The 26,583-nt window shown below is 36.9% G+C and overlaps 1 protein-coding gene across 5 annotated transcripts; it reads left to right on the plus strand.

Moving 5' to 3' along the window:
- Positions 1-83: 83 nt before the first annotated feature.
- Positions 84-26,263, plus strand: PUS7L (pseudouridine synthase 7 like). Of its 5 annotated transcripts, none has more exons than XM_081127190.1 (9): positions 84-163; positions 1,390-2,315; positions 8,876-9,035; positions 10,855-11,047; positions 15,322-15,420; positions 17,561-17,642; positions 19,197-19,477; positions 23,382-23,435; positions 24,451-26,263. In XM_081127190.1, exons 2-9 carry the CDS (start codon positions 1,406-1,408, stop codon positions 24,775-24,777), a joined length of 2,106 nt encoding a protein of 701 aa, XP_080983316.1. In that variant the 5' UTR covers positions 84-163; positions 1,390-1,405; the 3' UTR covers positions 24,778-26,263. The 5 variants fall into 5 exon arrangements, with proteins under 5 accessions (XP_080983316.1, XP_080983318.1, XP_080983315.1 ...); XM_081127192.1 differs by having other exon boundaries at positions 86-163; positions 1,390-1,434; XM_081127189.1 differs by having other exon boundaries at positions 126-201.
- Positions 26,264-26,583: the final 320 nt, after the last annotated feature.

Raw genomic sequence — 26,583 nt, forward strand, 5'->3', positions numbered from 1 at the left:
GCCTTCCTGCGGCTCCACAGTGTGAGAAATTTAAGGTCTCGCGTGAGGCGCTACTTTAAATGGGAGCCTGCCCCTTTAAATACGCCTCTGTCGGAGGCTGAATATTTTGTCTTCCGGCGTGCGCGCGGCGTAGGGCCGAGTAATGCCTTCACCGGGACGTGAGGTAGACGGGGCCGGCTTCCTGCGCGATCCCGGGCTTGTGTAGGGGCGATGACGGGACTGGCATTGGGGGGCCCCGACCCTTCACCCCCAAGAGGAGGCGACGTGGGCTAATCGCGCCTTGGGCCCGGCGGCTGTGGGGAGGGGAAGCAAGTGGAGATGCTGGCGGTGTCTGGGGTCCTTTTGGACGCGCCGGAGGCCACGCGGCCGCAGATTTTTATTCCGTGGCTGGGTGACAGGAGTGGGAAGTGGGAGTGAGCCTCGCCGAGCTTTCGCAGTTAGTGAAGAGCACGAGGGAAAAGGCGCCGCCTTCCTCCATGTCTGATCTCTTGCCAGGATCAGCCCGCACTGGCAGTTCCCCCGCCCTGTGTGAAATTGCCACCCCGCCTCCGCCCGCGCCCGGTCGGCGGGTCTGCCTGCTGGGAGCCACTGTTTTACTAAGATGATTGCTTATCATTAAGTTCCTCTTTGAAACGTTCTCCCCAAGTTCTAGCTTCCTTCTACTCTTCCCTTTCCTTTTCACTGGGGAAAGAGTGGATTGTTATTTTTTTCAAGGCCAGGCCTACAACTGTGCTCTTGATTGCACTGCTTTCCAGTTCCTCCTCCTCAGATTTATCTCGCACAGTGCCCCCCGTCGTCTTCCTAAAACATCTTTGTGGATTGTCAGTTTCCTGTCCAAACACCTCCAGTGGCCGGCCGCGGGCCACTCAATGGATTCTAAGTCCTTGGCATCGAGTGTCTTACATAGGTTGTCACTAATCCAGCTGTATTTTCCAGAACTGTACTAGAAAACATTTTCTAGTTTTCTACGGCTCTGTCTCTGGGCTGTGTAGTTTTCTCCAACCCAGTGCGTATTTTGTTTGTGCATTTCTTGTTTTAGGACTCGGCCTCATTTCTGTTGCTTGGATAATTTTGAGGAGTTAGATGGCCCCTTCTTGAATGTTATGTCTCTACTGGTTTATCACAGGCAGAAGTGACCTGTTTCTTCCTCTTCACTCTTATTTTGTACTAGTTTCATTTATTAAACAGCCACGGTTGCTTGCTTGCCTGCTGTATGCTTGACAGTGTTCTAAGTATGAGATGATCCGTGAGTAAGGCAGACAGGGTTCTTGCTCTCATGGACTGAAAAGGAGAAAGAAAACTAAATAAATCCTGCAAACATTTATTTTTTGGTTATCCACAACTTTTCTTTCTGGTAGCTAACTGATTGTCTTTTTGTTTCTTTTGTAGGCATTGTCATTTAAGAATGGAAGGGGATACAGATTTCAGAAAAAGGTTTAGTTCTTTGTGTTTCATTACCGATCATGTAGGATTTCTTGGCACTCTGAAAAGCTCACCAAGTGACTTTGTTGTTATTGAGATTGATGAACAGGGACAGTTAGTTAATAAGGCCACCGATGAACCTATTTACAAGGTTAGTCAAGTACTGCCTGAGCCAAATAATTTTGCCAAGAAGACAAAACTAGGTTTTCAGAATTTATCCTCTGAAGAGGGAAACAACCAGCAGCAAGTCAGTACTTTGGTCCAGTGCTCTGATGATGACCAAAATCATCACTGTGGTTCAGAAAAGAAAGATACCAATGATGGGACTTCCAAAGGTGAAGAAGAAAAGGCTTATGCATTAGGCTCTTTGTTAGATGAAAAAACTAATGAGCTACTGGATCAGTTTGCCTGTGATATAAAAGAGAAATGGAATTCTAAAAGTGAGCTAACTGGGCCGTCTCCTGAATTCTCACTTGGCAGAATCCTTGATAAAAACCAGAGGGCTATTTTGCATAGTGCGGTTCGACAGAAATTTCCTTTTTTAATAACTGTAGGAAAAAACAGTGAAATTGTTGTAAAACCAAATCTTGAATATAAAGAACTCTGTCACTTGGTATCTGAAGAAGAAGCTTTTGACTTTTTTAAATACTTGGATGCAAAGAAAGAAAACTCCAAATTTACCTTTAAACCTGATACAAACAAAGACCACAGAAAAGCTGTTCACCATTTTGTCAACAAAAAGTTTGGAAATCTTGTGGAAACCAAATCTTTTCCTGAAGCTAATTACAATGCTGGTAATCCAAATACAGTGATAACAGTAAGATTTCGTGAAAAAGTACACAAGCACAGGAAAAGGTCTGTTGACAGCCAGGAAAGAAAAGTTATATACACAGGTAATTTAATAAATCATTACCATTTTCTTTGGTAAACTTAGTTAAAATTGTAACTCAGTGAAAAACCAGTGAAAGCTAAATAATTCTAATGAATTGAATAGACGTGTCCAGAGGCATACTGGAACAAACCTATGGTCTGTTATTTAATGGAGGGTAGACTTTCAAAGTACACTAATTGTAGGAATTAACACTATTGGTGACGGTGTGGTTAACACAGACATTTATGGTTAACAGTCACAAATATATAAGGTTGAAGCAGTTATTTTGTGTTTAATAAGTTTTATTGGAAGTAAATCTTGATACTACATTTTGGAAGTTATCTTAAATAGAATTAAGTATTGGGAGATAAGCATAATATGTTTGCTGTACTTGGGAAAGTGAAGACAATACCTTGTATTCTAAAACAGCTCAACCTCACTACCCTGAAAATTTACAGGGAGCTCCTTCCTTTGGCTGTGTCAATCTTTTAGAGAAGAGGTTCTCAACTGTTAGCGTGCATTATAATTACCAAAAGGGCTTCTTAAAACAGATTTCTGAGACCTATTCTCAGAATTTCTAATTTGGAAGATGTGGTGTAGGGCTTTCACAAGCTCCCAGGAGATGCTTTTTCTGCTGGCCTGGGGACCACATTTTGGGAATCACTGTTTTGGGGGATATATTCCATTCCTAGAATGGGATGGAACTGATGAAATCTCACTCTGCAAGTTTGGCTGACCACATTTAATTGGCCTATATCCTCCATGAGGGGTGAGAAATGTTTCAGATGATCATGTTTTATAAATTTATATAGCAAAGCATTTCAGATAAAAGCAGTAACCTAAATTTGCCCCGATGTGTGTGGCACAGGAACAAGATTGTACTTTGTAGGGATTCTGTGGTGTAAATGAAGAGTTTGGACCTTGGAGCCAGGTGGGTTTTATTTTCCATTACAAATTTAGTTCATAAAAAGATTTATGAACTTTTAAATATCTTTAAGACTTAGTTTCTACAAATGTGAAAACGGAGAGAATAATACCATGGGCAAGTTACTTAACAATTCTTAATTTTTGATTGTACTTTAAAAATGGATAATAGTAAAGTATAGTTCACAATGATATTCTAAGGATTAGAGGAAATAATTAATGAAAATGTTTAGTATATAATAGGTACTCAGGTGTTGGTGTCTTCTCTCCTGGAAATCTAATTGCGTGACTTGTCTTTTCCATGAGAAAGCTGCTAGTATATGGGACTGGACAGATGAGGCATACAATAAATGTTAACAGGTAAATCTATTTAGAAGGAAAAACAAAACTAGCATCACATGTACGGGGAAGAATTGCTAATAGTGATTTAGGCATCTATAGATTTTTACTATTTGAAATTCTAAAAGTATTAATTTGACTTAATAAACCAAAAACATTGTGGAAACTTTTTACATATTAGTTTACATTGGTTTTTCAAAAATTATGAATAACTGGAGGGATATGTTAAAGGGAGGAACTGATGGTTCACCAGAGGTTAGTATGACGATACCAGCATACCTACAAGTCCAAGAACAAAGAAAAAGACAGGTAAACTTTGCCTATCACAAATTTTGCTTAGGCCAACCTTTTGTAACAACAAAATTAGCTCATGTTTAAAAATCTTAATTAGTAGACTTATTAAGAAATAGAACACTTTAAAAGAACATATTTTTTAAATTGTTGTAAAATGTACATAACATATAATTTACCATTTTAACTACTTTCAAGTGTACAATTCAGTGGCATTAAGTATATTCACATTGTTGTACAACCATTGTCACCATCCATCTTCAGAACTTTTTCATCTTTTCAAACTGAAACCTTGTTTCCATTAAACAATCACTCTTCATTCACCTCTACTACCAGCCAGTGGCAACCACCATTCTGCTTTCTGTCACTATGATTTTGAATACATTAGGTATCTCTTATAAGTGGAATTATACAATGTTTGCCCTTTTGTGATTGGCTTATTTCACTTAGGTTAAGGTCCTCAAGGTTCATCCATGTTATACATGTGTTACAATTTTTTTCTTTTTAAGGCTGAATAATCTTCCGTTGTATGTATATATCCCATTTTCTTTATCCATTCATCTGCCAATGGACATGGGTTGCTTCTATCTTTTAGCTGCTCTGAACATGGCTGTAAAAATATATGTGCAAGTCCCTGTTTCAGGTTTTTTTGTGTGTGTATACTACAAAGTGGAATTGCTGAATCAAATGCTAATTCTATGTTTAATATTTTGAGGCTGTGCCATACTGTTTTCCTAGAACACTTTTTTTGCAGATAGCCACCTTCTCTTTGTGGGCTTACATGATCTCTTCTTTGTGTGTGCATGGAGAGAGAGATTAAGAGAAAGCTATGGTATTTTTTCTTATAAGGACACTAATCCTATTGAATCAGGGCCCCTCTTATGACCTCATTTAATCTTAATTACTTCTATAGAGGCCCCGTCTCCAAATACACTGAGGTTAGCACTCTATCATATGAATTTGAGGTGGGGATTACAGATATTTTGTCCATAACATATAGTAAATTATTTTTGTTGTTTTATGTCACTAAGATTTGGGTTGATTTCTTGTGCAGCATTAGAAAGCTAACAGAGACTTTGGTACCAGAAATGGGTTGCTGCTGTAAGAAAAGCCTAAAACCTGTGATAGTAATGCTGTTGAGACCTGTTGGCAGGCAGAAGTTTGAAGGTGCTTAAGGGAAGCTGTCAGTGGGAGTTTAAAGGAAAGTAAGGAAAATTTATTAGAACCTGGAAGAAAGGGATCCTTGTTACGTAGCGGCAGAAAGTTTAGCAACACTGATGCCTGCAATAAAATTGGAAGTAGAAAATGTATCTAAAGAAGGGATGCCCTAACTAAAGAAATTTGCTGGCAAAATGTCAAAGGTTCCACCTAGCTTCTTTTTATAGCTTATAGTAAAATTCTAAAGGAAAAGCTGTTGGATATAAAGGAGCCAGAAGTGCTGGGTTCAAAAATAATTTTAAATAATTCCCAGCCTTTCTGTATGTCACATGATGTTTAAATTAAAAAATAAAAAAAGCTTCCAGGCAAAGAAAAAGCCATGGCAGGTCTAACAAGGAAATCTAGGGTGTTATTATAAAATCCTTTGTTAAAACTTTGGAAAGATGTATAGCAGTGTCTCAGAGAATGGTTCAGACTGACAAAAAGCCCTCTAGGGACTTTAAGGACATGTCTCATGAACTCCCTGTGTTAAATAGTAATTCTTTTAGGAATTTAGGGGTGTTTTCCCTTTGTAGCTTCAGCAGAAGCCCTAAGTAGAAAATATCTTATATTGACAAAATGTATTTTGATCTAATAGAGTGAACCTAAAGAAGACTCACAGTTTTGAAAGGGTCAAAGGCAGTACAAAATAAAGAGAAGCCTTTGGACGCCCAGATGTTTAAAGGCAGGAATTAGGCTGGGAAAACTACTCTTCTGTAAACAGGCTCTATAATGGAAAAGGAAGATTCACTCAGAGGGCAGAACTAAGACCCAGAGGTCGTCCCTAGAGCCAGAGCTGTTGAATTGTGAAGAGTGAATAGAAGTATGGCAAATAAAGTGGAAGGAACACATATTTTCGACAGGGAGACTGATGTGCAAGAGTACAAAGCTATAGGAGAGAGGAAACAAGGTGGCGGCGTAGGTAACAGCTGCTCCTGCCACCTCTCGCAGCCACATCAAAATTACAACTAAAATACAGAACTACCATCACTCAGAGCCTCCTGAGATCTGGCTGCACAGAAGTCCTATAACCAGGGAACTGAAGAAGCACCGAGACCAGTAGGAGGGGTGGAGATGCGGACCGACCGGGGCTGAATCTCGGAGAAGCGGCCACGGGCCCACACCCAGTGCAGTGGGTAAACCCAAGAGGACATCTCTGTGGTGGAGGTTTCCTGGAGGAGTGAGGGGTCCAAGCCCCACAGCAGGCCCCCAGCCCAGGGCTCCAGGGCCAGGAAGAGGAGACCTCACAACCCCGGGCTGTGAAAACCAGTGGGGACTGTTGCTGAGGGTCACAGAGGGTGCAGGAGCCCCAGGCTTTTCTCTTAAAGGGCCCGCACATGGACTCAGACGCGGTCACTCTGAGCCCCAGCACCGGGCAGCAGCCTGAAAGGAACCTGGGACACTTGGGGAGGAACTAACCTGCCTGAAGTTGGGGCAAGAGGTGGAGGGGCAGCTTTCTCCCAGGCAGAAGAGCTTGCAGAGGCCATTGCTCCTTTGGCGAGTCCTCCCCACACACAGCTGCAGGCAGGTGCCATATTTGAATCTCCAGCACCTGACTCACATTTTTGGCCCCTCCCCGTGATTCCCGGAGGCCTCACCCCTCCCCACCTGTAGGCTCACCCAAGCCATTTCCAGTGGCTTTTCTGTGCAAGTGGCCTCTCGAGCCTCATGCTTAGGATTTTCCTAAAAATCTCTCAAACAAGCAGTAGTGGGCCCCATATGTCTTGATAAGTGGCCCCAGGCCTGGCACTAGCAGCAGCTGCATTGGCTCATAGCTTGGCCACTCCTGGACACCTCCAAGCCCAGCACAAGTAGCAGCCAACTACAGTTTGCTGTATAGCTCATGCTGGGTGGCCCTGGGCAAGGCACTAGCAGAGGCTGACTTTGCACCTCTCGGGAGGCCCCAGAGATAGTGCACCCAGTGGTCAGACTCGACCACACTGGATTACAACCCTACCACAGCCATGAGTGACACTCAAGGGGCTCACTTGGTGAACACCAAAGCTCCACTGCAGTAAATCCTGCTCCATAGGGATGTCTCTAGCACAGCAGCTCTTTGGCTGTAGTTGCAGCTGGTCCTCACAGCTGATAGGCCTGGGAGGGTCAATTCCTCCCAGTGATGCCAACAGCAACCAAGGCTCAACTACAACAGGACAGTGCACACAGCCCACACAGGGGAGCACCTAAAAGGCCTAGCTCAGTTGACTGGGGAGGCTGAGCCACTGGACTCTACAGGACACCTACTACACAAAGCCACTCTATAAGTTCCAAGAGACAGCAGCTCTACCTAATACATAGAAACAAACACCTGGAAGCAGCCAAAATGAGGAGGCAAAGGAACATGTCACCAAGGAAAGAACAGAGGAAATCTCTAGAAAAGGAATGAAATGAAATAGATCCAAGCAAGCTAACAGATACAGAGTTCAGAATTTTGTTTATAAGGATGTTTAAGCATACTATTACAGAAATAACTGAGAAAATCGATATAATAAAGTACCAATTTGAAATGAAGGCTACACAAACTGAAATGAAGGATAATTTACAGGGAATCAACAGTAGAGTAGAGGACGCTGAGAATCAAATCAGCAATTTGGAACATGAGGAAACAAAAAACACCCAACCAGAAGAGCAGAAAGAAAAAAGAATCCAGAAATATGAAGATAGTATAAGGAGCCTCTGGGACAACTTCAAGAGGCCCAACTTCAAGAGGCCCAACATTTGTATTATTGAGGTGCCAAAAGGGGAAGAAAGAGAGCAGGAAATTGAAAACCTATTTTTAAAAAAATTACAGAAAACTTCCCCTACTGGGGGAAAGAAATAGACTTAAAAGTCCAGGAAGCACAGAGGGTCCCAAACAAGAAGAACCCAAAGAGGCCCACACCAAGACACATCATAATTAACATGCCAAAGGTTAAAGACAAAGAGAGAATCTTAAAAGCAGCAAGAGAAAAGCAGTTAGTTACCTGTAAGGGAGCCCCCATACAACTGTCAGCTGATTTCTCAACAGAAACCTTGCAGGCCAGAAGGGAGTGGCAAGAAATATTCAAAGTGATGAAAAACATGGAACTACACCAAGATTGCTCTACCCAGCAAAGCTATCATTTAGAACTGAAGGTCAGATAAAGAGCTTCACAAATAAGAAAAAGCTAAAGGAGTTCATCACCACCAGACCAGCACTATGGGAAATGTTGAAGGGTCTTCTTTAAGAAGCAGCTAATGAACAAAAGAATCTGATGAACTAAATAGACCCAGAGACATTGATGAATGCAACAGACGATCATATTTCAGAGGGAAGAGAGAAGGGGGGTGGGGAGTGGGAAGAGATTAACCAAAGAAGTTATATGCATATATGCATAACCCATGGATACAGTCAATAACGGGGTGAAGGCCTGGGGAGGGGGTGGGAGCACACTGGAGGGGCTCAATTGGGGGAAAAATGGGACACCTGTAGTACTTTCAACAATAAAGATAAATTAAAAAAAAAAGTACAAAGCTGTACAAGGCACTTGTCCACCAAGGATTATGGGGAATTCTGTGTCAATATTATAGGATATATGAATGGAAGTGGCACATGTTGGGACTGAAAAGGGAGATTGGGCATGATATGAATGCCAAACTAAGGAATTTGAATTTTTTCTCTAAACCTTTAATGAGCCAGTTAGTATTTTTAAATTGATGGCTGTAATCTATAACACTGATTTTGTATTTTTATTAAAATACTCCTTATTTAAATTAATAATTTGATTCATTATATTAATTTGTTAGTCTGCTAAGAATATACTTGATGTATGATACTGCTTTCTTTGTAACCAAGGATTTTTTTTTTTTCAGCCTTTACCCTACGAAAAGAAAATCTAGAAATGTTTGAAGCAGTTGGTTTTCTAGCTGTCAAACTTGGTGTGATTCCCTCAGATTTTAGTTATGCAGGCCTTAAAGACAAGAAAGCCATCACCTATCAAGCAATGGTTGTTAGAAAGGTGACTCCAGAGAGGTAATAAAACATTACTTGATAAGAGAGAACTTATTTCATCAAGTAAGTAAATGTAAGGTTAAACTCAGAATAATACTAGAAGCATGTTAATCTCATTAATTAATTTATTGAGTACAGGCTTACCAAACAGCACATTCTGCATTGATAATATAATTATCTTTTATATAGTTATGTCTTAAATTTACATGGCAAACATAGGTAGTTTTAGCATAAAAACTTTGAGAAGTGGCTGGTTTTTAAGTAATCAAAATTGTTTCTAGAAATCCTGTTCTATATTCAAATTTGTGTTTATATTCAGGACAGTGTCTTACAAATATTTATTTCTAATTACTATAATACTTTTATACTTTTATTGTTGTGCTTCCTTATATTTAAAGTAAATCTTTGTTAAATAGAAAGTAAAGCACTAAAATTTTGCCTCCCTTCAGCATAATTGGTCATTAAAAGTATTTTTTGTAATTGTTAAAGAAATACATGTTTATTGTAGATTTAGAAAATAGAAAGATGTACTATGTAAAAAAGAAATGAAAAGTCACTAATAATTCCACTACTCAGAAAGAACCACAATAACATTTTGATCTTTTTCCTTCTATACTTTTTTCAGAGACTAAACTACATATACACATTGTACAAACTTTTTTATATATATGAAAATCATATTGTATATGCAATTTATATTTTACTTATAAAAACTAAATGATTATGAGTTTTTAAAGAAAATTTATATCATGAAATATTTCAAAACTATTTCCATTATTTAGGCTAATTTGTTTAATGTTTGCCTAGTTTTGGATATTGAAATTTGCTTCAATATTTCACTGTAAATAATACTGTGATTAATATTGTGCTTAAATCTGTGCCTTGTAGATACTTTTCAAAAAATTGAATCTTTGAGCCAAAATTGAGTCTAATGTGATGTAATATTGACAATATTAATCTTTAGTCATAGATGTTTAACTATGCACTATTTGCAGGTAAATGTTTCTAAGCTCTAGTATGAGGGACCAAAAAAAGTATATGATTTTGTCTTTATGGTCAAAAGTACAGTATAAGTAAGAGAGAAGGACTTTAGATGTTAAAAGGTATGTAGATGTTAAAAGCTAGTTTTTAACTACCAAAGGCAAATATTATTGGTTCCTAGGAGAGAGTTCTTTGATTTGCCTTATGGATGTGGGATTTTAATTATCTGTCAAGTAATAATAAGATTTTAGCTAGTGCAGAAAATCTGAAGCTATATTTGGAGGAGCAGTAAGCTAAGCTAAACAGTCTGTCTAATAAAACAGTTACTATAAAGACTACAGAAAATATGAATGTAAAGAACAATTTACATCAGTTCTTACAGAATCTTAAAAGTTATGCTAAAACAGTTGGAATCTATTAGGTGCTGGGGAAGAATTGAAAGTTTGAGTAAGAAATTGTTCAGAGCATAATTCTGGGAAAATTCTCTGGTGCTAGTAGCTTTTATTGGTAATGTTGGGAGAAGAGAGACAGAGGAGAAAGGAACAAAATTTAAGGTTAAGAGGAACAAAAGAACAGTTAAGAAATTGCATCACTTGAACTAAGAAGCAAAAAAGCCTACATAGATTGAGTGATAGCATTAGTAATATATGTCCCAGTTCTTAAAATAACTGGTTAATATAATCCTGCAATAATGGGTTTTTAGTGCACATTTGTTGAAATAACATTAACTTTGGAAGATTCAAAAAAATTTTGTTTTAGTGTTGTGATATAAGTGATTACCTGGCAGCTGTAATTTAAAACTTATAATAATTTTTGAAATGTAAGATTTAACTGAGTCTGTATGATTTATCATTTATAGGTTGAAAGATATTGAAAAAGAAATTGAAAAAAAAAGAATGAATGTGTTTAACATTCGGTCTGTAGATGATTCCCTTAGACTCGGTCAGCTCAAAGGAAATCACTTTGATATTGTCATCAGAAATTTAAAAAACCAAATAAATGATTCTGCAAACCTGAGAGACAGAATTTTGGAGGCCATAGAAAATGTTAAGGTAAGAAACCTCAATTTTAAGAGTATTATAGAGAAATCTTTATAGTCCCTCTATTTATATTGAAGTAAGAAGGGAAACTTTTTCTTTTTTACCTTTTCTTTTTATTTGCATGTATAATTTTTTAATTGATTTTAGAGAGAGAGAGAGAGGAATGGGGGAGAGAGAGGGCAAAACACTGATTTGTTGTTCTACTTATTTATGCATTCACTGGTTGCTTCTTGCATGTGCCCTGACGAGATCAAACCCACAGCCTTGGCATAGCAGGATGATGCACTAAACAACCAAGGTACTTGGCCAGGGCCTGTATAATTATTTTTTAAAATACTAACTAGAGCAATTTGCCTTATTTTAAAATTTTTCTTCTTAGTACATTTTTTGTATTGGGAAGAAACCCACTTTAATTAAAAAAGAAAATGTATGGAGTTTCCCAGAGATGGGGGAAAATAAAGCTATCTCTATAATAAGAATGTTTTTTAGCATCTGCCATATAGAGTAATATTTTAGGGAAAGGGATTAATTTTATTGGGAACTTTGCTCAGTAATTCTTTCCAGAAATCTTTGGTAATTTGGAAAATTACTTTTTAGAATTATACACAATCTTTTTTCTTTTCAATCTAATTTTGAATTTTACTTCTATGTATACAAATGAAAAGTCATATACATTGTATTATGTCTTACAATAAAAAATTACATAACATATATTTTTAAATGACATTTGCCAGGCTTTTAAATATACATATACAACCATAGCCTTCAATTCTGATCACCTAGACTGTGGGTGTGCAATTTTTTTTCTATAAAGGGCCAGTAATACATATTGTTGGCTTTGTAGGCATATGGTCTCTATTGCATCTACTCTATTGCTATTGTGTGGAAGCAGCCATAGACAATACATAAATGAATGAACATGGCTACGTTCCAATAAAACTTTATTTACAGAAACAGGTGTTATGCCAAATTTGACTTGTTGGCAATTAGTAGTTTGCCAACTCCTGGTCTAGACCAGTAATTCTCAACCTGAGGGGCTTTAAATATTCTCAGCAGTCAATCTCTACTCCCAAACCAATTAAATAATAACACTTGGGGATGCAGTTTAGACATTAGTATTTTTTTAAAAAAACAACTCCCTAAGTGCTTCTACTCTGTAACTAACATTGAGAAATATTGACCTAAGTTTCTGACCACAAAGAGCTTTTTACACAATTTTATGCCTCCCCTCCAGGAAAACAAAAACTGGTTTTTAATTGATGTTATGCCTTATAGTCAGAAAAATACCTTCCAATTAAAGATTTTAAATCTAGCACATTCACCTCTGTATAGGAGTTCTCTTATTGTATACTCTATGTATAGTTTTGTTACCGGAGAGCCACCCAGGTGGGAAGGGGCTCTCCCCTTCTTAGCTCTTGTCATGCTTGCAAGAAAGAATTCAGATGAGTGACAGAAAAGTGTTGAAACAAAGCAAGTGAATTTATTAAGAATACACTTGGCATAAAGCACAAGTGGGCAAACTCAGCTAGTCTGAGTGCCCCGCATGGTGGGGGTTCAAGCGTTTTATACTTTTCCCCTATAGGTTTAAAGGTTCCCTTGCCAGATATCTTCAACAACAGACTAGATTTCAAGGTCTTCCTTTTACATTGTGTGGCTTTTCCCAGAATTTATGAGAACTTCTGGCGATTTTATCTTGGCAAGTCCCAAGACTGCTGACTTCTTTGTTCAGTGGGTGAGATAAACGCCTCCCTTTTTCCCCCCTTTTCCCTTCTCCTGGCCCAGCAGCTATCTATCCTACCTAGCAGTTTTTTCCTTTTTTTCTAGACTTACCTAAAATTCTTACCCCTCTGAAAAGCTGTTATTAAAATGATATTTCTTACAAAAGGAAGGAGGTGCTATATTGTGATTTATAAGAAACATATATTTGGTTGTTCATTTGACCAAAATATACTTTTCATATACATATTAGGTATTCATCCACAGTGCTGGGCTCACAGCTCTCAAAACCCTTGGAATTTCCGAAGTGTTGAGAATGATGGAGTTGTCCTTTGTTATGTTAATGAGGTGACTTTTGTAAAGCCCCTAAGGATAGGAGCTGGTTCCAATGGAGCCAACCTTGTGATTATAGGGTACTAACTTTTAGTACTACCCCCTGAACTGGGAGGGGTAAGGGATAGGGGCTGAAGGTGGAATCAACTGCCAGCAGCCAATGATTTAATCAGTCATGCCTCTGTAATAAAACCTCCATAAAAACCCAAAGGGACAGGGTTCCTTCAGAGAACTTCTGGGTTGGTGAACTCCTGGTTGGAGATGCAGGGAGATTGGTGTACCTGGAGAGGGCGTAAGAAATCTGCACCCCTTCCCACATACTTTATCTATGCATCTGCTCCATCTGGCTGTTCCTTTGTTACATAACTCTGAATTTATAATAAATTGGTGATCTGATAAGTAAAATGTTTCTCTGAGTTCTTCAAGCCTCTCTGCAAATTAGTTGAACCCAAGATAGGGGCCTTGGGAATCTCTAATTTAAAGCAATTTGGTCAGAAGTACAGATAACAACCTGGACTATCAGCTGGTGTCTGAAGTCCAAGGAGTGTTCGTTGTAACCTTCAATCTATAGTAGGTCATCAGAAGCACAAGTGCAGCCTGGGTTTGTGACTGACCTGGCCTCTGAAGGTGATGGAGGTGAGGCAATCTTGTAGGACTGCCCTCTTAACCTGTAGAATCTGATGCTATCTCTGGGTAGATAGTGTCAGAATTGAATTGAATGGTAGGACACTCAGCTCATATTAGAGAATTGCCTGCTGGTGTGGGGACTCCCTCTCCACACTGAAATTGGGTGCTCAGAACACCAAAAGAGGGGTTACTCTGAACTCTGATAGCATTTATTGCCTGTCTCATTTGGTATTTATGGATATACAACTGCTCATTATAAAATTTCCATTCAGAATAATCTTAGCATTAGCCAACTTTCCTTTAGTTCTTATGATAAGGGAAGGGAGTTGAGAAGCCCCGAAAGTAAGTCTTTAAAGTTTTGTTTTAGGAGATTATGTCTCTGATTGCTATAAACCTTGTTATTTCCAACCCTAAGTAATTAGAAGGGGTAATTAAAATTCTTCTGGCTATTCTAGGATATTATCTGATTATTTTTATTTTTTTTAAAATTTGAAATAATTAAAATATTAACTATGAGACTTAGTACAAGGGAGTACTTACTTTATCTGCAATTGAATTTTGTGAATAGTATGAGGTAAGAGTGCCTTTTGCACCATGCCAATAACATATTATCTTAGCATCTTTTATTGAATAGTCCTGGAGTTGGTGCTCAATAATAATTGTTGAATGAATAAATATATACTCTCCTCATAAAGTGAGTATGGAAGACTCTTTTATCTTTCAAGAAACCGTCCAGGCCTGATGTTTTCTTTGTGAGAATATATTTAACCACTGACCAATGTCTTCAAATGGTTGCAATAATAAATTACAATTTTCTATTCTTGGTGAAGTGACACCATGCTATTGTCTTGGCCCAGGCTTTCAGAGACTGAGATGACTGAAAGATGAACTGAGTTTGAAAATAAATCTGTTTCTTATTCCAAGCATGTCCAGACAGCAGAGGAGTCTCAAAATCAGGAAGAGCTTCAGGGCAAAGATCAGATCCAATATAGGAAACCAGTTCATCCCAGTTTTCCCAGAACTTTCCTCGTTTTAGCACCAAAAGTCTCACATCCCAGAAAACCCCTCAGTAATGTGAATGAAAAGCTGACATTTTTAAAGCTCATCTTATTTTCTAACTTTTAATCATTCATTCTTCTCCTTTCTATTCTCAGACCCTTTGGTCCCCACATGTATATTGCTGATTGCAGGATTCTTTTATTAAAATAAATATGAAGAGAAAGACTTGATTACATATTCTGATGCAATAATTATATTTATTTGTCTTAGATCAGGGCTATAAGAAAGAACCATGGACTGGGTGACTTTTAAGCAACAGAAAATTATTTCTGCTAGTTCTGGAGGCTGGAGGCCTGAGGTTATAGTGCCAACATGATTTTCTCATTGTATTTGCACATGGCAGAAAGAAGAGTTAGCTAGCTCCGTGGTCTTATATTGTAATGGCACTAATCCTGTTCATGAGGGCTATATCCTCATGACCTAGTTATCTCCCCAAGTCCCCACCTCCACATACTATCACACTGGAAGGTAGGATTTCAACATATGAATTTGGGGGGGACACAGGCATATAACAATATATTTTTAATTAATTGATATTTTTCTACTCATAGCATAAAGGATTTGTGAATTACTATGGACCACAGAGATTTGGGATGGGAAAGAAAGTTCACACAGATCAAATTGGATTGGCTTTGCTGAAGGGTGAAATGGTATGTATTTTTAAAAAATATGATCTTTTCTATTTTCTCAGTTGTTCTTACTCATAAGATAGCTCCTTTCTTTCTTAACCCAGCATATATACACAGGTATGCACACACATACATGTATCTATATCAGTGAACATACATTGAGCAGCTCCTATATTCTTGACATCGCATTATAAGAAAACAAACTGTATGTGATGTCCAGTATTGTTTGAGACTTAACAGAGAATTGACCAACACTCACCAAATTCTTAATAACTGAAGAGCGGATTTAGAGGAAACTTATACCCTACAATTATAGAAATCTGGTATCAGATTATAAAAAAGATAGGAATTCACCCAAAGCTAGAGACTAAAAAGGGAACAACAGATTTAAAAAATTTTCTGACTAGTTTCAAATGAAACTATAAATGAATGTCACACAGAAGAAGCCACATTTGCCTAATTATGAAAATTATATATACACTTAAAATGTATATCTTATATTTTTAATTATATATTATATAAATACACATATTTTTGCACTTAACAAAGTATACATAATAACAAAAACCTACAAATCTATAAAAATTATATAATTGGGCAGATGCAAGATTATTCATATGATAGTGTCATATTCACTCATTTGTGTTAAAATATGTTTTCTTGAATGGAAGAGAAAGGCAGTAAAAGTATTTGTGAGAAGCATTGTGCATGTGAATATTATCTTACATGTGGGAATAAGGTTGAGAGCTGATGATGTAGACCACATCTGCAAATTTGTAGTCAGTATTACTACTCAAAGATACATATTTAGAAATAAATCGCAGTTCTAGAGACAGTGATAAAATACAGGAACTAGCAGATGTCTGTCTTTCTTAAGAACACCTTTTCATCTATTTAGGTTTTAAAAAAAAATATTAAAGTTAGCAATTTTTAAAAAGATTTTGGCAATTATTTTTAAGACCAAAGAATTCTGAGACTTGAAAACGTTAATGAAATTAGTGGCTTGCCAACCCTTTATGGTTGTTTCCTTCCGTATTTTTGTTATGTGTGTTAGTCAAGTCTGAGGTTTTTTAAAACTATTTTTATTTATTTATTTGTTTATTTATTTATTTACTTATTTATTTATTTATTAAGCCCTCACCTGAGGATTTTTTTCATTGCTTTTCAGAGAGAGTGGAAGGGAGAGAGAGAAAGAAACGGATGTGAGAGAGACACATCGATTGGTTGCCTCCCACTCGCTCCCTGGTCGAGGCTGGGAATCGAGCCTGCAACCAAGGTATGTACCTCAACCAGAATTGAACCCACGACCCTTCAGTCCAAGGGCCGATGCTCTAACCACTGAGCCACACCAGCTAGGGCAAGTCTGAGTTTGTATCATTACTTTACTCTTGTATTCTTACCTCAATGATGGAGGTAAAGAATGACAGAAGAGCCCGGCTGGGCGTGGCTCAGCAGTTGAGCATCAACCTAGGATCCAGGCTATTGGGGTTCGATTCCCGGTCAGGGCACATGCCCGGTTTTGGGCTTGATCAATTACTCTCTCATCATTGATGTTTCTGTCTCTCTCTCCCTCTCCTTTCCTCTCTCTGAAATCAATAAAGATATTTAAAAAAAAGAAGAAAAAAAAGAATGACAGAAGAACTGTGGAAGGTATGGGAGAGCACTTTTTCTAGTCCATAATATTTTAAACTTTTGTACAGAAGTTTATTTCTAAAATTTAACATTGATTACTTAATTTTTGGAAACATAAAGATAAATTTGCAGCATCAAATAGCATTTGTTAAATGCCTACATAGGTTTTTTTAATTCTTATCTGAGGATTTTTTTACCATTGATTTTCAGAGAAAGTAGAAGGGAGAAGGGGAAGAGAGAGAGAGAGGGAGAGAGAGAAACAGAGACAGAGACAGAGACAGAGACACATCCATTGGTTGTCTCGAGCAGGACCCTGGACCTGGACCAGGGATCAAACCCTCAATTGAGGTACACGCCCTTAACTAGGAATCGAATGGTAACCCTTTGGTCTGTGGGCCGACGCGCTAACCATGGAGCAAACTGGCCAGGGCTGTTAAATGCCTGTTCTTTGAAGGTGCATATTTTTTTAAAAAAGTAAAGTCATTTGTCATTTTTATTTAACGTATGTTTGCTTGCTTGATTTTTAAAGGTGAAAGCTGTAAAATTATTCTTTACACCAGAAGATTTGGATGATCCTGTCAACAGAGCAAAGAAATATTTTCTTCAAACTGGTATTTAAAAGTTTCTTTACTGTGTACATAGCCATGCAGGATACATAACATAAATGTTAAGTCAGCAGGAGGGCATTCATTGCAACATAAACATGATAAGAAATAGATTATAATATATTGTGTATTTAATCATTTTATAACATGCCGTAGGTACTCCATTTTTGGCCCAATCTTAAGGACTTTTGTCTGTTCTAAATCTTGTTTGTGGGGATCGTGGAGGGGAGAGATGGCATCTTAGTTTTCCTTGACCTAAATTCTCTGAGGAAATGGAAGTTCCCAATTCTACACTGGTACTAATGGAAGTATGATTCACTACAGCTAGAGGAGACGGAAAAATAAACGAAATAAAAGAACATTTGTCATATCTGATACTTTGTGCATTGTTTTTGGTCTAGTTGCCATTCAGCCCTAAATTGCTGATTTTGAAAACTCTAGCTCAATAGGATGATATATATGCAGACTGCTTAATAGGAAACATTAAAGAAAACAGGTTATGAGTGTAGGTTCTAGAGTCAGTGTACATGGGTGTAACTCTCAGTTTGAGTACTTCCCAATGGGTTTGTGCAGATGATTTAGTTTCTTCATCTGTAAATTGAAGCTAATGATGGTACTAAAAAACTGTTATGAGATTTAAATATGATAACAGATGTAATGCTCTTAAAATAGTGCCTTGCACATACTAAATACTGAATAAATATTACTTGTATTTAAATAATAACAGCAGCAATACCATTTTAGATTCAGTCAAATATGTGATCTACATATATGTGCACACTGAATTTCACTTATGTTGAAATTAAGGACATCAGTTTTCTAAAATCTTCATTGTTTTTAATTATGTACATATTATATGTATGTAATTCATAGGACATAATTATTTTTATGCCACACAGCAATCTATAAATAATATGGACATTTCAGATTGTTATGAGTAATTTAAGTAATCCTAAAGAAAATTTAAAGTGACTTGTTTGCCTTTATTGTATAGTCCTGCAAAGATAATTTTCTTATGGCAATGATTTTTAAACTTTAATGTTTATAAAAAAACTGATACAGTTACTAAAATGCCGATTCTAAGGCCCTACCTGAATCAGCATCTTTACAGTAGAGTCTCTAATTTTAAAAAGCATCCTATCAGCAAGACCTAATAGTATGCTTGAGGGATCCAGATATCAACCCTTTATTATTCAAAAAATTATCTGTAAATGTCGATAATAGCTCTTTTTAAAATCTCTAGGCTCAGAGGTTTATTTAATGCTCTTTTTTGAAGTCCTCTTAATAACTGCAAATTAGTTTATTTTCATTCTGAAATAGGAATTACTAATATGCTTTTGTTATTTTTCTTTGAAGTAGGAAATGTGAGCGGATCATATGATTGATGATCTTTATTTAAAAAAACTCAAGTGTAGTTCGGTTTATAGTTGGTGCTGAACATCTTCATATTCAGGTGTAAAAGATAGCAGTTCATTGACTCAGTTTGAGAGCATAATAAAGGTCTTCATAACTGGCCTTTAAATAAAAGTGGTTGGCTAACTGATTTTCTCTTTATTGCAGAGGATGCTAAAGGCACACTTTCATTGATGCCGGAATTCAAAGTTCGAGAGAGAGCATTGTTGGAGTCCTTGCATCGCTTTGGCATGACCGAGGAGGGTTGTATCCAGGCATGGTTCTCCTTTCCCCATTCTATGCGCATTTTCTACATTCATGCATATAGCAGCAAAATTTGGAATGAGGCAGCATCTTACAGACTAGCAATCTATGGATCAAGAGTGGTAGAGGGTGATTTGGTCTGTTTGGATGAAGATGGTGATGACGAGCATTTCCCAAATAGTAAAGTAAGTGTCATTTCATCAGTTTCCCAAGAGTAGTTACCTTAGCAGGAACACTAATTTTCAGAAGCCCTTAATTTACAAACAATTTAAAACTAAATATAGATCTTATTTCTTAACTTATATTTGCTCATCTCCTGCTCTACTCTGCTGTCAGCTGAGGCTTAATACATGTCAATAAATAGGAAAATAAAATAGTCAGTGGTATGAAGTGAAAGGTACAAAGATAGTAAACCTTCCTTTGAAGAACTCTTCCTTCCTTCCTTCCTTCCTTCCTTCCTTCCTTCCTTCCTTCCTTCCTTCCTTCCTTCCTTCCTTCCTTCCTTCCTTCCTTCCTTCCTTCCTCCCTCCCTCCCTCCCTCCCTCCCTCCCTCCCTCCCTCCCTCCTTTCTTCCTTTCTTTCTTTCTTTCTTTCTTTCTTTCTTTCTTTCTTTCTTTCTTTCTTTCTTTCTTTCTTTCTTTCTTTCTTTCTTTCTTTCTTTCTTTCTTCTTTCTTCCTTTCTCTCTCTCTCTCTCTCTCTCTCTCTCTCTCTCTCTCTCTCTCTTTCTTTCTTTCTTCTTTTTTGAAATAGATATTGATTTCAGAGAGAGGAAGGGAGAGGGAGAGAGAGAAACATCAATGATGAGAGAGTCATTGATCGGCTGCCTCCTGCACACCCCATCTGGGGATCAAGCCCACAACCTGGGCATGTGCCCTGACTGGGAATCGAACCCTGATCACCTGGATCCTAGATTGATGCTCTACCTCTGAGCCATGCCCGGCCAGGCTGAAGAACACATTCTTTAAAAAAATTACACAAGTGATGCACTAAACAGTTTCCTTAAAAATAAAAACCAAAACATTGCAGATGAAGCTGTCATCCCTGCCACCACTCTGTTGTGATCCCCTTCCCTCCCTCCCTCCAGAAAATCAATCTCTGTTTTTGGCCTATTTCCTTCTAGATCTTTTTCTATGCTTTTACATAAATATCCACAGGAAATGAGATTTTTATTCTATTAGTTAACACTGAGAAAAGAAAAGACAGGGCTTACAGGCTCAAAGCTTAAAATATGAAACAAAAGAAAGAAAAAAAGTAAGATTTTTATTATAATGATATATAGGACATGTAATGTTGTCTGTGTTTCTTTTATATAAGTGCAATTTCACAACTTGCTGTTTTCTTCTTAATAATATCTTAGAGACATTTATATTCATTTCAAATAATGGAACCCCAGCTCTAACTAACTTAAGGAAGAGCAGACAGGAATTTATTGGCCCTCATAACTTGAAGTCTGTGATTGATCTAGGCCCAGCTGTATCTAGGGTCTTACTCAGTGTCCTATCTCAAACCTCATTTTCTTCAGCTTTCAGCTGTTTTTCTGTTAGATCCATTCTCAGTCTGGCTTATTTCTTTAATGGCAAGATTGTTATTAGCAACTCTAGGTTTATTTCTCACAACTTCTCCAGAAAAGGGCTTTTTTCCCTCAACAGTTTCAACAAAAGCCATGGAACTGAGTCTCAGTGGCTAGGAATGGTGTGGCTTGGGTCACAATTCCCCAAACCCATAGCTGTGGACTGGAGTATGTGATTCTTAAGCCTATGTTTCCAGGACTCCTTTCTGGAACCATCCTACCCAAACTGCATTTGAGAACTGGGGGGGAAGCTCCCTGGGAAATGTGCTACCACGAAAGAGATAGTAAAGGGTAAGCAAGCCAGAATAGATGTCTGCTTTACTATTTCATTAAATGGATGGCTTTTGAATATTTAGATAAGAAAGTAATCCCTAGGAGCATAAATTACTAAGAATGGTCATTTAACTGAGACACAGACTGAAACTGTAGAAAATCTAGCAGCATTGTAGGTTTTATTTTACTTCATGTGAATGGAAGAAGAGAAATGTCAGTGATCATCTTTTTTTTTTTTTAATATGTCTTTGTTGATTTCAGAGAGAAGGAGAGGAAGAAAGATAGAAACATCAATGACGAGAGAGCCATTGACCGGGCTGCCTCCTGCCTGCAAACCTGGCCATGTACCCTAACCCGGAATCAAATTGCTATCTCCTGGATCATAGGTCGATGCTCAACTAATGAGCCATGCTGGCTGGGCCAGTGATCCTCTTTTGATAAATAATGAAAAATTCTAAGTTTTTTTAATACCTTCCATAAAACATGTCCATTTAAATATTACCTGGACAGTACATTATTTAGTAAGTCAGCTGTTTCTAATTCAGATTTGCAGAAGTTAATTTGACAAGATACAGCAATAATCTCTGAAATACATGTAGCTTATAGACTTCATTGTTCAACATAACATCAGCAAGGAGTATTGTGGTCAGAATTGTATTAGCTTTTTTTTTGGAACTGTAGGAGAAAAGAGAACATTTTCTCCTTCATATCCTCCAGTTTTCTTTTATTAGTGGCAAAAATGTTCTTGTATATTTTAAGAGCAGTCATTTATGCTTTATTAATTAGCATTGAGAAAAGAACAGGCAGGACTTAGAGGCTCAAAATTTAAATTATGAAAAGGAAAAAGGCAGAATAAGATTTTTTTTTTTTTAATATATCTTTATTGACTTCAGAGAGAGGAAAGGAGAGGGAGAGAGAGAGACAGAAATATCAATGATGAGAGAGTCATTGATTGAGCCCATAACCCGGGCATGTGCCCTGACCAGGAATCGAACCCCGATCGCCTGGATCCTAGGTCGATGCTCAACCGCTGAGCCACACCTGGCCGGGCAGAATAAGATTTTTAATAAATGGTATGTAGGGCATATGATGTTGTACATCTATAATTAAAAATGGTAGGAAACTAATCTGATTCCCTTTTGATAGGATTACTAGACTAACAGGTATATCTTTATTTCAAAGCATTTGGTAGATTCTCTTATAATTTTTGTGTGTGTGTGTGAGCAAGATAGAGAAATGTGATTTAGACAATTGAATAGTTAGGTGAATTCGTATTTGAGGAACAGCCGTACAGCAGAAGTATGTTTGTTGATTGATATTAACCTGGAGAGATTTCTCTTAAGGCAATTTTGTACTTGACCTTGTTTGTTCAGTATTTTCATAAATTACTTAAATTATAATATTGTAGGTATGCTTATGAATTTGTGAAAGACAAAAAGCTGGAAATGATGCAAGAGAGATCATAGTCAAATGTATCTTTATCAGATCACACGTGGAATTTTATATCCATTTCTTAGTATAACACTTAAAACAGCTTATTTACCTATAAATAAATAAACTCAAATTTTTTAAAAAAGGAAGTTTATTGATAAGAGTAGAGAATCAAGGGGAAAGCAAGCAGATTTAGAAGAGATCTAGACACTGTATTATATGAATGCTTTAGGAAGATGGGAGTACTATCGGTCATTGTAGAATGATGGCAGCTGCCTTTATGCTTGAGCTCTCATGTCCAATGGAAATCAGAGTTATTCTGTGATGTCCTATAGCATCATTTCTCAAACTTAATATATTGCACACCTCCTACATGTGATACCTTTAGCTGTTCTATGAAGCACATTTTGAGAAACACTACTTCTCATAGAGTATCCCCATAGAGTATGATATTTGTTGGGAACAGAGGAGGGGATGGTTTCACAGAGCAGATTTTTGACTCAGCATAATAAAGAACAACTTTATAATTTAGAAAAAGGCTATTGGTTACCGAGGTGAAAGTGCCACCTTAAAGTGTTAAGCTGCCTATCATAATCTGTGTGTTCCAACTTCAGTTATCACTGGTTAAAGCAGGAAAAAATCATCCTAATTTTTATGTAGTCTGCTCCTCCAGAAACAAATTGTGAAAAGATTTTGTTTGGGTATATGTATATTCAGCAGAGGAGTCAAATTATATATAACAGAATTGGGAAAAATTGAAAGAATTTGGAACATTTGAGAATCACCCATATTTTTCATGTTTTTTTAAAAATAGGTTCATCTAGTAACTGAAGAAGAGGAATCAGCTAATACATACACAGCACATCAGGTAAATTTGCTTAAAAATTAACATCACTTAGATCTAAATGTGGACACTGTCCCCAAAAGATAAAATGTGACCAGTTCCCCTACCCTACTTTTTTCTTTACCACTTTCAAATTTAGGTATAAAATATATATAATAAAATTCACTCTTCTTAGTTTATATTTATATGAGTTTTCATAAATGTATATAGTCATATGACGGTAAAGAATAGTTTCATCTCTCCTCAAAATTTTCCTGTGCCCTTTGTAGTCAACCCATATCCCCTGGCAACAACTCATCTACTTTCTATCCCTATGGTTTTGCCTTGGAAGAATGTCATATAAATGGAATCATATAGTATATGGCCTTTCATGTCTGGCTTCTTTCAATTAGCATAATGAATTTGAAACTCATTAATACTGTGTGGATTTGAGTTTTTACCTTGTTTCCTTTTTTGACTACCCTTGGGTACTATTTAAGAAAAATATCTAGAAGTCATCAGCAAAGGAGTAAAACCCCACAAAATACAGTATTTACTCATAAGCAGCTGAGAAAATAAACACTACTTTTGCTGTCTCTTGTTTGCTTTCATGTTTTTAAATAAGTAAGAAGAATGTAAAATTATCAACTAAAATACCAGTTATGTGATTGAGCACTAGGGGTTATTCTTTGTGTTACAGAAAGAATATGCTTTTAAGATTGTATGACTGCACAGAGGTTAATTAAGTGTACCTAAACATATTGTTCCATCTTTTCTACCTTAGCAGTAGTTTGTCTAATAATATCTGATTTGAATTGGTTACCTGTTTTATTATGAGTCCTTCTTGATTTTAGATAGCTCTTTTCTTGCCTGCCAGCATCAAAAATAGTCGAAGTAGTACAGTATTCAATAACATGCCTTAGACTGATTGTATGTTTATGTTCTGAGACTGCTTTTACAGATCTAGGTCCCAGTCATAATAGTAAATTTAAAATATGATCATATGTTTTTCTGAACATGTATCTGTTTCATGTTTCTTTTTTCTCCTTCCCTTGCACAGGTGGTTCTTCCAGTGCTTGGATACAGTGTTCAGTACCCAAAGAACAAAGTAGGCCTGTGGTACCAGGAAGTGCTTAGCAGAGACGGACTACAGATGTGTAGGTTTAAAGTACCTACTCTGAAAATGAATGTTCCAGGATGCTATAGAAAGATTTTAAAACAACCCCATAATCTCTCATACCAACTAATAGAAGAACATGATACGGATGTCAAAGCAGAAGGCTCCTACATCGATGAAGCAACTTTATCTCTTTTGATTTCTTTTGATCTTGATGCTTCTTGTTATGCTACGGTTTGTCTGAGGGAAATAATGAAGCATGACTTTTAAAACCGGTAGCCTTGGTATAACATTTATATGTCACTCTTTAAAGGAAAGGCAGCTAACATTTCTTTGAGCATCTGCCATATGCTAGGAGCTTTATAATTGTTATCTCCCTTAGTTACACAATATCCTAATGAAGTAGGAATTTTGATACTAACATTCCAGTAGACATATAGCTAGTAAATGTCGGGGTCTGAATTTAAGACTCCAAAGCCTGTGTGTGTTTTTTTCTATTATCTAACAGTTCAGTCACCTTTATTCTGTGTTATAAAAGTTGCAGTCTTTCTGGATTATGAGGAGTATATGTAATACTGCAAGATAAACTTAAGAAAAAATATTTTTAGAGCAGTGTTTATATCCTTTAGCTTCTTGCTTAGAATACAAGTGAAACTAGATTGTAATGAAAGTATATATTTAGAGATAGAAATAGATGAAGCATTTTGTTAACTACTATTGTCATTCCTATTTTTGAAATGATCAGAAAAATACATCAGGGAAATGTAATCCTTCTATTTATGATAGCTACCTCCGGGTAGTTTATACTTTTATGAGATAAATAATCTTTAATGAAGTTTAAAATAAAACATTTTATACAATTTCTTTATTTTGTCATACGTTGACCCTCACCTTTATTATTATTATTATTCCTTCCCCCCGCCCCCCCCCGCCCCCCCCATTATCTAAAACACAGATTTTAGAGTCAGGAAGATCTGGGCTCAGACTCCAGGTCTGAAACTTAGTGACTTTGGGTATGTTACTGATTCTTTTTGAGGCTAACTTAAAGAATCAAGATAGCACCAATCTCATAAGCAGCAAATGATAGTATTATCTCCACCTTTTATGTTGGAGAGGAAGAAAACATTTGGCCCATTTAAAAATTTAAATATTTGTTGATTTAACTATTTCTCTTCATAAATCATTCTTAACCATTTTATATTAATTAAATTTGGGGGGATGGGAAGATCTGAGCATTCTTTAATTGCTGGTAGCATTATATAATGACATTTAAAAAGCAGTATACATTATATATCAGTAATGTGACACTTTTATATACTTTGTCAGTCAAATCATTTTGGAAATACTAGCATAAGAAAATAAAAGAAGAAAAGAGCTATATACAATGCAAAATTTGCTTATTGCAGCATTTTTCTATATAATGAAGGAAATACAGCATTAGAAAACGAAAGTAAGTAAAAGGAGATGTATCAGCTTGGTGGCAAAACATGTTAATTATTAAAAATGATGACGATGGTTTTAAAGGTGAGAAAAATGTAAAAGCAGAACATATATTACAATTGCGGTACATATATTACAATTGCGGTACATACACTGAATGCAGCTTTTTCCAAGGAGAGGCATTTTAGCATAGTGATTAAAAGCATAGATACTGGAGACAAACTCCCGCATTTTGAACGTTAGCTCAGTCACTTACAGCAGCATGGCCTTGGACAAATTAAGCTTTGTGTGCCTCAGTTTCAACATCTATAAAATGAGGATGGTAATACTACTACTTCTTAGGATAATTGCGGTAATTTGCTGAGCCAGTATATGTGAAACAGCTTAGAAAAGTGCCTGGCCCTTAGGTTATTAAATAAATGTCCACAGGTGCAAGTTTTTAACTTTGCAATTAAAAACCTTGAAGAATACTTAAGGTTCAGAGGGTAAGGTAAAGCAGAGGGTAAGGTGCAAGTTTGGAACAAAAAAGAGAGAGAGTGAGAGGGAGGGAGGGAGGGAGGATGGGAGAGAGAGAGAGAGAGAGAGAAAGAAAGAGAAAGAAGAAAGAAAGAAAGAAAGAAAGAAAGAAAGAAAGAA

The sequence above is a fragment of the Miniopterus schreibersii genome (assembly GCF_964146895.1).
Source record: "Miniopterus schreibersii genome assembly, chromosome: 2".
NCBI lineage: Eukaryota > Metazoa > Chordata > Mammalia > Chiroptera > Miniopteridae > Miniopterus > Miniopterus schreibersii.

Bases quoted from the DNA above. Each gene is read 5' to 3' on its own strand.
- PUS7L (XM_081127189.1), top strand. From the start codon at position 143: ATGCCTTCACCGGGACGTGAGGTAGACGGGGCCGGCTTCCTGCGCGAT. The intron at 9,036-10,854 runs GTAATAAAACAT...TATCATTTATAG, and splicing joins AGAAAGGTGACTCCAGAGAG to GTTGAAAGATATTGAAAAAG. The intron at 17,643-19,196 runs GTATTTAAAAGT...TCTTTATTGCAG, and splicing joins GAAATATTTTCTTCAAACTG to AGGATGCTAAAGGCACACTT.